Here is a 16,522-nt window from a genome sequence, read left to right as displayed (position 1 = left end):
GTTTACCTTGTTAGTGCGGGGCAGAGTTCTTGTACTCTTCAAAATTAGCTATAACACTATTTAAAAAAGCTGGCTAGCCTGCATGGCTTAATATTGGGGAGAAGAGCTTTTCATTTACTTTCTCCCAAGTTACCTGTAATAATTGGGTTTGAATGGCCCGTTTTTGTTGAGTCCCAGATATTTTGCTTGGTCATCTGTCAGCTCTGTCAGGTGGGCATCAAATGATGGCAGGTGCAAGCTGGCAACGTACTCATCTAGGAAGAACAAAGCGGCAGGGGGGCAGACTCCATTTCAAATATGCCTCTCAGGGCATAGCTTCCCCCTATTTTCATCTGAAGCTTCTTTGAGAGAGAGGACAAGGCTTGGAATAACTTCGAAAGAATCTAACTCGGAATATTTGCTTAATTTTAAAAAACCCCTCAAAGTTGCCTTTAAGGTATTTCTCTCAGTACATCCAGAGTGCACTTAGAAAGCCATTTGCTAGCAGGACAAAATGGGCCGACTTGTTCCTCCCCATTCTTCTCTGGCAAAGCTTTTGGGTTCACCTCAATGGCCAACATACCATGTACTATTCTCACTTTCCTGCAGCAACTTCCTTAGCTGGATCATAGTCAAATTATGAATCAAAGTGGACACCAGTAAGGTCAAAAGAGTTAAGTCATCAACATTTACTTACGATAAGATCCAAAAAGGCCTCAAATCTTAGGATCATGGATTTCTAAGGCAGCCGGCGCAAATGTATTAGTTTTCCATAGATAAGCTTCCTGGGCTTTTGCCTTTATGAATATGAATTAAAAACCAAAAGCCAACACCCAAAGGTAAGCTGAGGTAAGCTGTTGAAGGGGACAACAGCAAGAAGTTTTTTAGCTTTAAGAGGACAGGGGTTTGGGCTGACCAATGAGAGGGGAGGTTGGCACCATATTCAGAAAGGTAAAGAACTAAAGATGATGCATTATGTCACGTGAACACAACACAGTTGACCCCTGGAATGACAGATTTTTTGTATATCTCATAGAAGATGGACAATAAAAACTGTATTTGTTTGTTTCTCTCATTTTGGTCCCAGGCTGTAATCAGTGGTAGTAAGTTTACTAAACTTCATAAAGCTACTCAGGATAAGAGCATCTACCCTAAACCATTGTGCTAAAGCACCTTTACTCATCAGCTGTAATTCTTACTAAAATTTTGCAATATATTTAGTATTATTCTCACTTTACTGATAAAGAAACTGAGGCTCATGGAGATTAGAACTTGTCCCGAGGTCCAAAAACCACTAAGTGCTAGAATAGGGATTAGAATCCTGACTCTAAATCTAATGCTTTTCATGATATTGATTTTACCACACCATGCAACAGTCTGGGGATCAATATAGGTTTCTACTGTTTTCACTCACCCATTTTCTTAGGAAGCAAGTATACATCTTGTTTGTATCGTCCCTCAGGTGCATTATAGAGTTCTATCAGTGCCAAAGCCTAAGAAGGGAAAAGAGGGTCAAAAAACACAAAAATGCTTCTTAGGGACATTAAAAAACAAAAACAAAAGAACTAGATTTAACAGGGTCTTGGGGTAAATATTTAAGTGATCTACCACAGTGACAGCACACAGGACTTGGACTGTAATAAACACCAGCACACAACATGGGAGGATTTACTGGTGCTTTTGTTTAGTTCCTAATAAAAGAAGACACTAAATACAATTGAGCTGAAACACTATATTCTAAATTAAAACAGCCAACCAAAGGGACACAAACACTGACTCTGCCTGACTAATGATTATTTTCTACACTTGAGAAAGCCGAAATCTTGACAACTTGTAACCTGAAGAAAACAGGTTGATAAGAACACAGGAGGGCACACTCTCATTGGAACTCTGATCTACGCCCAGTTCCACTCATCTTAGCGCAGGCTAAGCCGGCCTTTTGTCACATACCTGTGTTGTAGCTGTGATGGACAGAACAAAGGTGGGAACTGTGGAGCAGCTCAGATTGAGCAGACGACCCTAAAAAGTTGAAACAGTTGTGTTATCCCTCTGTCATGTCATGCAAGTCACACAAATGCTGGAAAGGACTTTATACTCCTTCTAGACTCAGTTAGTAGAGGAAGAATTACAGTTCCAAATCAGGACTCTAGGTTTTATCTTATTTTCTGCAAGTCCATCTGAGTCTGACAAACTGAAGAATCAGCTGTGGTCAGGAAGTAGTATGTTACTTAGTAAAAAGTAGGTATTTTTTGAGTGATTCTGTTTGGAGACCAGACTATTTGAGAAATATACCTCTACCCAAAGACAGAATTCAGGGAAACATAGGCCGAATATGTTTACCCTGCCACCCCTCCCCGGATGGCTCTAACCATATTGTTTGTGCTGTACTGCCCGAACCCTTCTGTGTGTGCACCTCTGCCAGAAGGACGACGCGTTTGCCATCTGGCCAGATGACATGATCCACCTGAGAACGTACTCGCTCCCATGTCAGCTCCGGAGTGCGGAGGCTGGTCTGAAAGGAAGAGAGCGCAGTTGACTGGCTATAATGGAAGGAAGCAAAAAAAGGCCTAGCAACAAATCAATGAGAGAAGGCTTACCACATCAATTTCCGTGTTTGAGTGGCCCATATTGCATACGATACAACTGTTTTTCATGCGATCCAAATGCTCCCGTGTCACTACGTTCTTATTTCCTAAAAGTAAAGGAGAGTGGCTGAGGAAACAGATCCTGGCGGGGAAAGGTACTGACTAGCTTTCAGTTAGAACGTGGGACAGAGGTTTGCTGGCACTAAAGAGCATGTATACATTGTGAGGAAAGAAATGTGTGTTGCCTAACAGCTCTTTAGGCTCAGTTATTTGGTTTTAAGATCAAGCAGGATAAAAAGCCACCAAGGAAAAAGGCTCTTTGTTCAGGAAAATATGTTAAGGTTCTGATAGCTTACTCTAGTTCTCAGACTTCTAAACACAACACAGGTCTTACCTACTTTATATAAAAGTTAATTAGATCATTTTCAAGATTTAACCTCAGAGTTAATACTCCTCCATGTACACCAAAGCACTGACACTTACCTGTGCAAGTTATTACGACATCAACTTGCCGGATGACTTCATTCAGCTTTACCACCCTGAACCCATCCATGCTGGAAGAAAAGGAAGGAACACTATGAGCAAAAGCAAGGAGGCAGTGGGACAGAAGCTGGTCACAAAATGAGACAATTAAATGTCTTTCTAAAGTTAAATCCAGGGCTACCTCGCTGGAATGGTAGTAATAAGCTGTGCTAAACTATACACACTGGGCTCTTCAGACTCCCCAAGATTCCATCCAGGAAGGGAAAACACCAAGAAGCTCTATGAGTGCCCTATGATTACAATGCAGGGAATAAAGCAATCTTAGCCTTCTCCTTCTTTGAGAAATTTCTCCAAGGAATGGTTAATACAATAATCAAACTCTTAGAAACATAAAGTCCCTGGAGTGAACCTAATGGTATTACCGCTGTTCTTACCAGGCCTGCAGAGCACAGATGGGGTCAATTTCTGTGATATAGACAATTGCTCCGAGGGCCTTGAGAGCAGCACAGCAGCCCTTTCCCACCTGCAGAGCATAAGGAAGAAGTCAGGTCCATTCAGGCACAGATATTTAGGCAGGTAGGCTCTCTGGGAGATGGGAATTAGCCTCCCTGAAACCACCAATCATCTAGCAAGTCCTTGCAAAGATGCTCCAATCCAAGCAGAGGAGAAACAGATCCTGATTATGTTGTGACCCTTAGAGGAGTGATTTAGCAGACATTTCAAGGGCTTTAGCAAGGGCTGGAGCTTGGGATAGTAGAAGAGATAAAGGAAATAAAAGTATCACCATCAAGGAAACAAGACCAAGGAAGATCAACTGTAACCTCTAGTTTCTTGTTCCAGGAAAGCCTGATAACTATCACTTGAGAAGCATCTCACTCAAGGACAGCCTAGCAGCTCAGAAACTTCTGTGGGTCATTGTTTATGACAATAAATAAAGTCCCCTGTCATCTATTCTAGTTTAGAGATAATCAACTATATGCCACTTCAGGTTTTACCCTTCACTCCACTAAGTCACCTGTGGGACCAAAATGCTACATATTTACTTGAATTAAGTCTCATAATGAAAAGGTTACTGTTATAACTGGGGGGAAATGATGGCAACATTCCATACCATAAGACAAAGTGGTGAAATCTGAAAACTCAATTCATTCTATATGTCTCTATTCATAAATCTGAATAAAGGACTTTTGCTACTATTTTGAGACACTTTATCTAAAAGCATATTTTAAACCCTGCATCAGTAACTCTACACTGACAGCACAAGTCTCCTTCACTCAAAATTTCTAACAAGTCTGTGAAAAGGCAGACACTGAGGCCCAGCTACTTACCTCACCATAGCCACACACCACCACTTGTTTCCCACCAAACATTACATCTGTGGTCCTCTTCAGGCTGTGGAAACAGACAAGCCTCAACTCAAACATTATTAGATCAAATACAGTCCCTCTGAAAATTTAAGTGTGGGCAATGCCCCATAAGAACTTCAACTGGAAGTTGGCTGGGCTCAGTATGAGATAGAATGCCTCTAACAAACTTTTAAAGCCATAGGAAGACCAGGGGGCAAAACTGGAGGGATATCAGACTAACATTATAACCCAACCCAAATTTACCCCCTATAAATTTGAATAATTATACGTTTCAACCTACCCATCTAAAATGGATTCTCGGCAGCAGTATAAGTTATCAAATTTCTGTTTGGTAACAGAATCGTTGACGTTCATGGCTGGAACACAGAGTTTCCCAGCTTTGGAGAGCTGATACAGCCTAAAGGGAGAAGAAAGCCACAAAAACAAAAACAAAGTTAGCTGGTAAAACACAGTAGCTGGCAAAGTCTGCCTAATTCTCTTCAAGCTCTGTGCTGCCCTCCCCAGTCTTATTTATTGCCCAAGAATATTAGTAAACAAGGTAATTCCTTGTTATCCCTCCTAACTTCTTTTCATTTTCTCTTTCCCAACTCCCCCCCGCCTTTTTTTGGAAGGAAAAAAACCTTTCAATTGAAGAAATTTACTTCTCTTTCATAAAAGGGGATACATTTCCTTAGACCAGCATTTTCTTAATCTTTAAAAAAAATCCATGCCTACTTCTGATAAAGATTATCAATGATTCTGATATGGTTCCGTGTGTGTGTGTGTGTGTGTGTGTGTGTGTGTGTGTTTAAGCATGTGCAAGGTGCCCCCAAAGGAGAAACACTCTCTTAGATATTTTATAGGTACTCCAACAAGCAAATAATATTTTGCCCAGTTTTATTTTTTGTAATGTGTATAACATATAGTTTTACAATAGATTTTTTTCGTATTTCAGATATAAAATTATAATCCAAAATTGAATACAGTTTTTCAAGATATATTCATTCCCTACCTCCCAGCAATGACTGAGAATCACAGTGGAATAAATGGGAGAGAAAATCTCTGAACTAGAATCTGAAATAACTTCCTTTTAGGGTCTCCTTGATTTTTTCCAAAGGTATATATACTCAAAAGTTTTATCTAATGAAGATACTCCCATTTAGTTACAAGGCTGAAACATAGCCCTAAAGCCTAAAAGAGACCAGAAGAATCTGCTGAGGCAAGGACACAAGGGGCAGCTACTCCAGAATCTGTTACCTGTGAACACCAGTCACGCTCTCTTCCACAATGCCTCGGATCTTCTTAAACACGTTTGGATACTTCTTATAAACCCAGTGGGTTAAGTCTCCCCCATCATCCAGGATCTATAGAACAGCCAGAAGACTTCTATGGGCATTCAGGCTGCTAGAGCTGGGGGGAACTTTGAACCCACTTTCTGCACTAGTAAGAGAGCCCTGTATGTTTTGGAGAGCACTCCTCAGAGCTCCTTAGAGCAGGTTTAGACAGTGGAAACACAGTCAAATTTGTTGGTGTAAAATGGTTAAAAGGATTCCTAAGTTTGTTCTAGGCTATGGTGAAGAGTAGTAGGCTAATCACAGACTCATTTTTTAGTCTAGAGCCCTGATATAAAGCCCCTTGGAACGTAAAAGGAGAGCTGGGGCAGGAAGGAAAGAAACCAGAATTTTACTCCAAAGAGGTACCATATCATTTTCTTCTATTTCATTCTGCTGTGTATGAGCCACATGTGTTCAGTTGGTCTTACCCTTCCCCCGCCTTTCCATTCAGTACTCAGACCCATCCTGAATAGGTATCAAGCTAACCATTTTGGCAACAAAGTAAGTGCATAAGACCAAACATCCGAAACATATTTAGGGAACCATGCTTTGAGGGAAAAAAGGAAAGAAATCCATTGTCAAAAGTGTAGGATGAATATGCATTATTACCATGTTGGCTTGCCACCCATCCATGTTCACACAGCGGTCAATACACCACCAGAAGTCATCTTCTGACTCGCCCTTCCAAGCAAACACTGCAACTCCTGTAGATATGGAAACAAATCAGCTCATTCCTCTTTGAGGGAGTGTCCTATACCAACATCACTCTCTGAGATCCAGGTGAAGAGAAAAAGGCTAAAGAAATTACGCTGGAAAGGAAACAACTTACGGAGGGCAAGAAGTCAAAAGAGCATCTTTAGTTCAGAAATTAGTTAAGAATTTAAGGGATTTTTGTTTTTGAAAGTATTTTAGAACCTTAAAATGTTATTCTCTTCGGTCAATTTTATACGTGGAACTTTATTCTAAGGAGATAAAATGAAGTGGGAATCAAAACAAAGCTGTTCACTACAGCATTACTTATATTAGCAAATATCTTGAAACAAACTAAATGTTCAACATTAGGAAAACAGTGAAGTAAAATCCCATGGCCATATGACTATTATAAAGGATGCTGTCGAAGTTTTCAGTGACATGGAAACTACTTCTGAAAATGTTATATTTACGTTATAAAATTGTATATATACCGAGACTTATTTCATTTCTGTAAAAAGTGAACAGAAAAATGGAAAAATATGTCAAATATTATCTCTGTGTAGCAGGATTTTAGTTTTTTTGGGGAACCTCTTAAATTTTCTGCAATAAACATCAGAAAAGAGTAAACAAGAAAAACAAAAGTACTATACAGTTGTTTTCTGAGGGTCATAGGAAGATGGGAGAACCTTAAAGAAACTTCAGAGTGATTTTCCTTTGAACATTTTAACAATAAAAATTACTTATGTTTAACTGAACTCGTAAGTAGTTCATATATTTTCAATGAAATATTGAATACCAAATTATCTAATGAACTATCAAATAGATGGTACCTCTTACTTGTGTTCTCTCAAAAGTGAGGCGACTTTTGTGAAAGGAGACCAGCTGAGCTCATACTCACACAGCTCACATAGTTTAAAGTTCTTTCTCATTCATTTAACATTAGAATTGGGCATTTCCCCATATATTATATTCTTTACAAAGCTCATTTTAAATGACTATACAATATTCCATTATGCATATGGACCTTTATTATCCATTTCCTTCCTGCTGACACTTTTATTACCCTCCACATTTTACAGCACCTAGACATACATGACATTGTAAAGATAATTCTGATATGTAAAAATTATGTTTAGATAATTATTTTGCAGCAAAGTCGGTGAAAAAAGCCGAACTTACCAGCCTCAGCCAGTGCTGCAGCCACTTCATTTTGAGTGGAGTAGATGTTGCAGGCAGACCAGCGGCACTGAGCCCCCAGGGCACAGAGTGTTTCAATCAACACCTATACAGATGTATAGGAAGACAGAGTGAGAAGGAGGAGGGCCAGACTTGAGTGGTAACTAAGAGAACAATGCCCAGCAACTCAGCAGCAACAGGTGCTACACTGGGAAGTTACAAAAGGGTGTGTGATCCACTAGTCAGTACACTGGAATCTAACTTTACCCCCCAAAAATGGTCCCAAACGTCTTAATAACATATTTATAACAATCACATTTTTGCAAATCGAGATCTCCCTAAGTCAGGTTGGTTAAAAGTAGGTTATATCTACACAATCAAAGTAGAAAACCCCATTATTGTGTAACTGGGAGGTTCCACTTAATAGTTAGCACTTGGAAGTTAGATAGGGAAGGAAAAGCAAGTTAAAAAAAAAAGAAAAAGTGTCCCTCCCCACCCCCGCTCCCATCAGAAGATCATCACTTTTCTCCCAACAAACTCACCGCTGTCTGGGCTGTGATATGTGTACAGCCCACTATTTTAGCACCAGCCAAGGGCTTCTCTCCCTGAGCACGTTTCCTGAGTGAAATCAGAGCAGACATGTCTGTGAAAGAACAGAGTATTTGAGCTAGGTCTGCACTAGCAATATCATTAATTCCTGCCCCAGCGACATCTAGGGCTGGTCTGGATCTGTTGAGATATGGTGAGGTAAGGAAGAAAAAACTCTAAGCACATTTTTAATTTTTATTTAATTTTATTTTATTTTTGGCCGTGCCACGCGGCTTGTGGGATTTTAGTTCCCCGACCAGGGATTGAACCCGGGCCCTTGGCAGGGAGAGCATGGAGTCCTAACCACTGGACAGCCAGGGAATTCCCTCTAAGCATATTTATTTGATGTCTGGCAGCTTCAACTGCAGAACAACAGCAGTGAGTTGTCATCTAATCACTTGGAATTTCTCTCTTCCTCTACAGTTTCAGCCTTATATACAAAGGGCTTATATGTAGTCAAATTCTCAAAAGTGATAGAAATGGAAGGTGAGTGTCACCATTCATCTGGGAGAAGAGGGAAGTAGTTATGGCATTGGCTAAAGGATTCCTGTATACTACAATCATCAGACCAGGAAGAAAGACTTCACATCAGCAGAAGCCACTTGCTTTTGTTTTTCTACGCTGTCTAATCCTATTCTATCAGTTTGTTTGAGTTCTGTACTCCTGCCCAGTATAGAACATGTCTCCAATGTGAAAACAACAAGAGTAAAGAGACATTATTGCGAGTGGGGCTGGGTAGAAAAACCAAGATTTAACTGATTGTCAGTCATTTTTACTCTTGCTCCAGCAGAGGGTGCTCAGGATCAAAGACCAAAAGAGACCCTAGGTCACCACATCCTTAGCTGAAAACCCTCCCACATTTGCTGCTTCTGGGAAATCTGGGTCTCTGAGATTGGCAGCTATGGTAGGATCCCGCAGAACTAACCACCATGTACTGATCCAGGACTTGCTGACTCTGCAAGCAGATCTTTGAATATGGTGTCATGCGGGAGGAAAAGGGAAAGTACTCTGTGTAATTACCACACGCTGAGAACAGGAAGCAGCAGGGAGAACAAGAACAAGAATCCTGAGGCTCAAGCTCCATACAGATAGATTTGTTTATATAAAAGCCCAGGATACTGGAGTTTCCCAGGAGACTTTCAAGTTAGCTTTCCAGCCTTAAGCTGTTTGTGCATTCTGATGACTAGCAAGTGGGCTGCTTCTGGTCCCCTACCCACTCCCTTTCTTTACCTTGCTCTGCAATCTCAATCTCCCGGCGTCCAAATTCTGCCTGCTTGATGTTCTTCACACAGAAATTGCTGCTGCCCTTGGAGTTGGTTTGCTGCTTTTCTCGGGGGGAAACCTCATCATCAGAGCTATCTGTATAGGACGCAGCTAGAACCAGGAAAGAAAGAAATGAGGAAAGAAAAAACTCAATGGCCCCAACTCCACAGAGTGCAGTCACCAAGGGACTCTCATTTAAGTTAAGCGAACACTCTTAATTGGAGCCACCTTTTACGTCTCTCTCCGTTCTACTCCTCCAGAGTCTAAGAAATGGTATGAATGAAACTGTTGTAGATCTTTCGGTATTGTGGCCCTTTCCCCGCCCCGCCCCACCATGACTTTGCCATTAGTGCCTGTGATAAGGAGCTATTGATCCCAAACCTGCACCAGCTCAAGAGAATCCCTCAAAACAGGGGCACTTGGTCCCAACCGGGACTAGAACCAGACATGGCAAAAATGGAAGAATAATTTAGGCCATATAAGGAATGTTATTTCTATAGATCACTAGTTCTCAAACTTAAGTATCTAAAGCATCTGTCAGAATCACATGGAAGGCTTGTTGAAACACAGATGGCTAGGGCCCCACTGCCAGAAACTCCTATTCAGTAGGTCTCAGATGGGACCCAAGAATTAGCATTTCTAACAAATCCCCAAGTGCTGCTGATATTGCTGTTTAGAGGATCATACATTGAGAACCATTAATGTAAAAGAATAAAAACAGTAAGATAACCTTATCTTATAAAATCTTATAAAGAGATTTTACACTAGGTTGCACTAAGGAACACAGAAATGCCACAAAAGATGAGCAGCACTGATTCTGTTGCCAGCCCTGAGATCACTCAAGATGTTCAACTTTAAAAAGCAGCTTCACAAAAAGCCAAAAATGTCCTTGCAGATAGATACGCAGGAGAATATAAAGCAAGGAGAATATAAAACAATCACTCCTTACCTCTCAAATCACTTTTTTTCTCTCATTGAATATTTTCCTGATCACCGTCTCTGCCAGTGTACCAGGTCTCTCACTGACTTCTACATACACATCCTCCTCTGTCCAGCTAACACAAATACTACTAAAGGTTATCTATCCACTAGGACAATTTAACTCTATCACTAAGCTTTTAAAAATGCTCTACTAGGTCCCCATAAAACATGGCGATCAAGATCTTTAAAGACTTCTTAAAGCTTCCATCACTCATCCCAACTTTTTCTCTCATAACTCGATCTTTCAAATTTTTGTCTCTTAGCTATAATTAGCCTGCTTGCCACCTATCACTTTTTGTATCTGTCTCACTCCAAGACACCTTTTCACTTATGACAGCCATTATATTTTGGAACCTTTTCTTGCACACATGCTCACAGTGAGACTGCATATTCATTTATTTCCGTACTTAACCCTGTATACCACCATTTGTACTTGTCTGCCTATCTTGTCCATAATGGGTTAACAGTGTCACAGGGCAGAGAATAAGTTTTTAAAAATTGTCTATCCGTTTCTTTTTTTTTAAACAGTCCTTATACCTCAAGCCCAGTCCTAATGTTAATAATACAATGCAAACAAGATTATGGCAAAAGAAAATAAATGGCTTTTGGTACAAATTCCTTTGCTGACATTCATAGCAATCTATGACCTTGAGCAAGCCTTTTAATCTTTTAACAATGTTTCCTCAGTTGAACAATGAGGGGGTTGGATTAGATGCCCCGTTTCCTCCAGTACTCAAACTGAGATTCTATATCCTTTTCCATGTTAATTTTCTAATACCCGCCTCTAAAGTTGAGAAGGGCACAGTTCAAAGCAGAAAAAAAGACTGCTTATATAGGGATAAGATAGGAGAGGAGAACTAAAAAGAAACAGCTGGAGCCACATTAGTTGGACTCTTTCCCACTCCAGAGGTTAACAGGGGAAGATATTTCAACATAAAGGGTAACCTAGTAAATAAAAAGAGCTAAATACTAATTTTTTTTTGCGGTACGCGGGCCTCTCACCGCCGTGGCCTCTCCCATTGCGGAGCACAGGCTCCGGACGCGCAGGCTCAGCAGCCGTGTCTCACAGGCCCAGCAGCTCCGTGGCATGTGGAATCCTCCCGGACCGGGGCATGAACCCGTGTCCCCTGCATCAGCAGGCGGACTCTCAACCACTGCGCCACCAGGGAAGCCCACTAATTTTTATTGTTGACAATTCAAGCAGTCTTAAAGGCAAGAAAGAAAAATAGGTGGCAGGGTATATCTTTAACAAAGAAATCAGAAATTATGCTTCCAAAGTACACCTCTTCTTCAAGGCCAGTTCTGGCAGCCAAAATACCATTGATTTTCTCCCTTCTCAATGTGGGTGAATAAACGTGGGAATGGGAACCGGCCCAGTACTACCAACCAGGAACTGGCCACAGACCACACACAAAGACCATCGGGGAGGAAAGTCTCACGATGACAAAAGCTTCTCCAGCTACAACCCTGGCTGGGAACATTCCCATTGCTCAACCACTAGTTATCAGCTTTCAGCACAAAGACAGGCAGTCCTGACATGAGGTATTTTCAGATCCTAGATAAGTGAAAAGAACTGGGTAGAGTACTAGCTCAAGACTCTGGAATAGGGAGGAGAGATCAGAAAGAACAGGAAGTTTACACCTACCTGAACTGTAGCTGTCAGTGGAGGACTGAGAAATAGAGCGAGACAAAGATCGTCGACCAGTCTTGGTGGGGAATTTGGTGAACTCCTGCATGTCATCAGCAAACTGGATTTGCTATAAGAGGAAGACAAAAAGTTGAAACTTACAACAAGGATTCTATGAAATGTTTCATTTTTAAAGGCTATACATTGCCTCCCCTAAAAGCTAGTATTATCAGGTGGCTCCTACTAAGCCAGTAATTCTTCCACCAGAAATGAGGGTGGAGGAGGCTATTCTTTGACTCCTCCCAAAATGCCAATTACTATCTCTTCCCGATGGCTTCAGCAGAATTTTGTGGGTACAGGGGGAGGAGAGAGAGCTTAAGACCCAACTTCGTTTAGCATTTGTCTAATTTCACAGGTCTTCCTTCCCACGTTCCATAAAGTTTTCTTTTCTCTTCTCTTCTAACCCTGAGACATTAAACTCTTTACCCTTGCTCTCAACTCTATCAAAAAGCAGGCATAATCTCTTAGGGCTTCTGCTTGATTTTTATTTCAGAATATTCTCTTGTAGCATATTCTTATCCTGAAGTTAGCAATGGTCTTGTTTTTTTGAAAGAATTATGAAGAGATGCCTTAAATGGTGATGGGCATTGGGGTGCTAATAGTCAGAGTCCAATCATGTACCTACCCTTCACAAAGCCAATGGAATATTGCCAGAACCTTCTATACACAGTAAAATACCAGAATATTCTAATAAAAATTTAAAAACACACATACCATAGTAAATTCCAACTAATTAGGACTAATATATATATATATATATATATATATATATATATATATATATATATTTTTTTTTTTTTTTTTTTGCGGTACGCGGGCCTCTCACTGCTGTGGCCTCTCCCGTTGCGGAGCACAGGTGCCGGACGCACAGGCCCAGTGGCCATGGCTCACGGGCCCAGCCGCTCCGCGGCATGTGGGATCTTCCCGGACTGGGGCACAAACCCGTGTCCCCTGCATCGGCAGGTGGACCCTCAACCACTGCGTCACCAGGGAAGCCCAAATTAGGACTAATTTGAAGGAAGGAGAGAATAATGACTTGGTAAACTCTGTATTAAAAACTTACTTAACCATAATTCAAAAAGAGTCATGTACCACGATGTTCATTGTGGCACTATTTACAATAGCCAGGACATGGAAGCAACCTAAGCGTCCACTGACAGATGAATGGATAAAGAAATATGGCACATATATACAGTGGAATATTACTCAGCCCTAAAAAGAAACGAAATTGAGTTATTTGTAGTGAGGTGAATGGACCTAGAGTCTGTCATACAGAGTGAAGAAAGTCAGAAAGAGAAAAACAAATACCATATGCTAACACATATATACGGAATCCAAAAAAAAATGGTTCTGATGAACCTAGGGGCAGTACAGGAATAAAGACACAGACGTAGAGAATGGACTTGAGGACACGGGGAAGGGGAAGGGTAAGCTGGGATGAAGTAAGAGTAGCACTGACATATATACACTACCAAATGTAAAATAGCTAGTGGGAAGCAGCTGCATGGCACAGGGAGATCAGCTCGGTGCTTTGCGACCACCTAGAGGGGTGGGATAAGGAGGGTGGGAGGGAGATGCAAGAGGGAGGGGATATGGAGGTATATGTATGCATATAGCTGATTCACTTTGTTATACAGCAGAAACTAACACAACACTGTAAAGCAATTATACTCCAATAAAAATGTTAAAAAAAACTTTCTTAAATGAAATAAGGCAGAAACAGATAACTTTTGAAGGATACTTGGAAGACCGGCTTTAATAAATAGCAAATAGCTTACAATTAACATTATTTATAGTTAAATTAATTAGTGTTTCTAAAGTGTAGGAAAACACTTCTATTAACTGGTTTAAACCTTCCTCCTAAATGCCTGTTTAAACTCTGACAAACCCTTTCTTTGAAATATAAAATAAACCTCGACCTCCTCTGAAAAACAGAATGGTTTGAGAATCTGAATCAAGCTTCTCCTCACAAGCTGATTAAATCTGAAAAGGTTCCCATGGAGAATTCATTAAGCTAAGTTTTCAGCAAATAATATCTGGAAATGTAACCTATTACAGATTAAAATCTTCTCTCCATAATGCTAGCAACCTGGTTATAGGCATTTTGAAGCCAGGAATAGTAAAACGCCCATTAGTTACAGCTGCTAAACATTCCCCTCCTCTGTCATATGTACCCTCCAGCTAGGGTAGCATCTGGTGGCAGTGTAAGAATCAGGAATAACTGTGCAGCCTAGGCACAGGCAGCTAATATGAGCAAGGCGATTACTGAATTAGTAGGATTCTACAGGTAATGAAGCAGTAATCAAGGGAACACAGACTTGTGTTTTTACACCAAGAATCAAAGCGGAGAATACTGATGTCACAGATAATACTACTGGGCAGCAGGCCTGAAAGAAAAACTTCAGTGTACTTTCATTTTAAACCTACCTTGGTTTACCATCCAACTGGGCAGTTTTTCTTTAGGTTACTTTGTGAAATAGAGAGGAGGCAGAGTCCACAGACTGTATTTTTAAGTTTAAGGACAGATCCTAAAGGCATGGAAGGGAAAGAGAGCTACATATTCTGGCATCTAGACCAGGATCTTGCACATAGGAAGCGTTCAATAATTATTTGTAGAATGAGTGAACCTTTCAAATTTCTTTCTTCTATAAGATCAAGTCAATTGAATTTCAAAAATAAATAAGTAAATAATAAAGATTCAAGCTAAACCACAAACACTACACCTGAACTTGATTAACAAGTATCTTCGTACACCTGAAGAAGCAGCTTTTTTAGTTTAGGTGCTAAAACTTTAATTAGCTTAAATGTCAAAAACACAACTGCCTTTCAAACCCAAACCAAACCAAACCAAAACCATTTATTGAAGTGACCACAAGTCAGCATCTGCCCTTCTAGATAGGATTTCCCACTGTATGTTCACATGACTTCTGCAGTCAGCAAAGCTAGATTTACTGAAGGGATTAATCCAGGGCCAAGGTAATGACTTTCAACCCAATATGCAGTTATTTTGGTGGCAGAAAAAACAGTCAAGAGACCATCAACACCGTTTAACACTCTCCAGAGGCAGCTCTTCCTCCATCAGCTTCCTTGCTCCTGGCCTAGGCAGCCTATTTGGAAGTTGCTCTCCTCTAATGACTGTTACGACTCCCTCCCTGTTCATCTTTTTTTCCCCCCAAAGTTTCTGGGTATATTCCCAGACACCACCTACCTGGGGGTAGGAAGGGTGAAGGAGGGAAATGCAATAACACTTGCAGTTTTTTTAAATAAAAAATATAGACAGCCTGCTGTGTCAAGACAGATATGTATTTCTTTAGCAACCTAAGAACTAATAGTCATAATCCCACCGTGTAGAATGGGATTAGGTTTTAGTAGCCTAAAGCTTAGCAAAATCTTTCCCATCTAAAAATATGAGACTGTTGCAAGCAGCTTACTAATCACTGCAGCGCCTCATCTCTCAGATAATGAATATGGTCCATATTTGAAGTGGGCAGAGAGTTAACTCAAGCCATGACATAAATGGGTCACTGTCTATTCTTGCAGCATATTGATAATCTCAATGCTTATAAATAAAATGATTCAGCTACACAAAGATACATGATAACCTTGTCTTCTCTCCCACCCCAAACTACGTGCAGAAGAGAACCTATATCAATAACTGCTGCTGTGAAATGCAGCTTCTCTGCTAGTTTCCATCAGGCCTGCTAGCTCCACTGGCTATCTTCATAGCTAGTAGCTCTGTCTTCTTGGTGAAATACCTCCTGGAGTGTTGTTCACCTTCACATTGTAAATAGACAGTGCTGCCAAAAGCAATTTACAGATATCACAAGTTTTCTCTCTAGTGAAGCCAGATCTCAATAATAGCCTTCTAATTGGGTTGGACTCACTGCATTTAAGCAAAACATGGTTATTTAGTTGAAAACAAAATACAAAAAATGACTACAAAGTCGTCTGTTTACATTACTTCCTATTTATCATGATTTCTTCCAATCATTATTAAGTCTTAATTGGTATGCTTTCATGTTTCTTCAAATCTAGACCTGTAAGGAATGCCAGATCTAATATGATGTAGGATGGGGATGAGGAGGAGGGAAAAGAAGATAGTTGAAGTCCAAAAAGGTCTGAAAATCAAAAAGTCCTATGTTAAAGAACTATTCTGTTTCAATACTCACTACCCCATATAAACAGCCTTACCCACAACAAACACACCAGTGTTCTATTTTTTTGGCCGGGCCACGTGGTTTGCAGGATCTTACTTCCTCGACCAGGGATTGAACCCAGGCCCACGGCAGTGAAAGCACGGAGTCCTAACCACTGGACCGCCAGGGAATTCCCACCAGTGTTCTATTCTTGAACTAATATCAATCATATATGAGAAAGGTTAGAATATCAGATTGACCCATTCTGCAA

The 16,522-nt window shown here is 40.6% G+C and overlaps 1 protein-coding gene across 4 annotated transcripts in view; it reads right to left on the bottom strand.

Moving 5' to 3' along the window:
- The window catches only part of AHCYL1 (adenosylhomocysteinase like 1), a 45,917-nt gene that overhangs the window by 2,454 nt on the left and 26,941 nt on the right, over positions 1-16,522 (bottom strand). For 3 of the 4 annotated variants that reach the window (XM_067727187.1, XM_067727185.1, XM_067727188.1), the window contains exons 2-16: positions 12,074-12,185; positions 9,415-9,558; positions 8,139-8,239; positions 7,600-7,702; positions 6,337-6,431; positions 5,651-5,757; positions 4,695-4,811; positions 4,376-4,439; positions 3,482-3,570; positions 3,048-3,118; positions 2,577-2,671; positions 2,393-2,491; positions 1,930-1,998; positions 1,394-1,472; positions 134-254 (exon numbers count right to left, since the gene is read on the bottom strand). In XM_067727187.1, the coding sequence (XP_067583288.1) occupies positions 134-254; positions 1,394-1,472; positions 1,930-1,998; positions 2,393-2,491; positions 2,577-2,671; positions 3,048-3,118; positions 3,482-3,570; positions 4,376-4,439; positions 4,695-4,811; positions 5,651-5,757; positions 6,337-6,431; positions 7,600-7,702; positions 8,139-8,239; positions 9,415-9,558; positions 12,074-12,164 (1,445 nt within the window). In that variant the 5' untranslated portion in view covers positions 12,165-12,185. Of the gene's footprint in view, positions 1-129; positions 255-1,393; positions 1,473-1,929; positions 1,999-2,392; positions 2,492-2,576; positions 2,672-3,047; positions 3,119-3,481; positions 3,571-4,375; positions 4,440-4,694; positions 4,812-5,650; positions 5,758-6,336; positions 6,432-7,599; positions 7,703-8,138; positions 8,240-9,414; positions 9,559-12,073; positions 12,186-16,522 lie in introns of those variants that run through there. The other variant, XM_067727186.1, reaches the window with a different exon arrangement.

The sequence above is a fragment of the Pseudorca crassidens genome, chromosome 2, assembly GCF_039906515.1.
Source record: "Pseudorca crassidens isolate mPseCra1 chromosome 2, mPseCra1.hap1, whole genome shotgun sequence".
NCBI classification, from domain to species: domain Eukaryota; kingdom Metazoa; phylum Chordata; class Mammalia; order Artiodactyla; family Delphinidae; genus Pseudorca; species Pseudorca crassidens.
The sequence above is the reverse complement of the archived record's forward strand: the minus strand, read 5'-3'. Positions and strand labels throughout refer to the sequence as shown.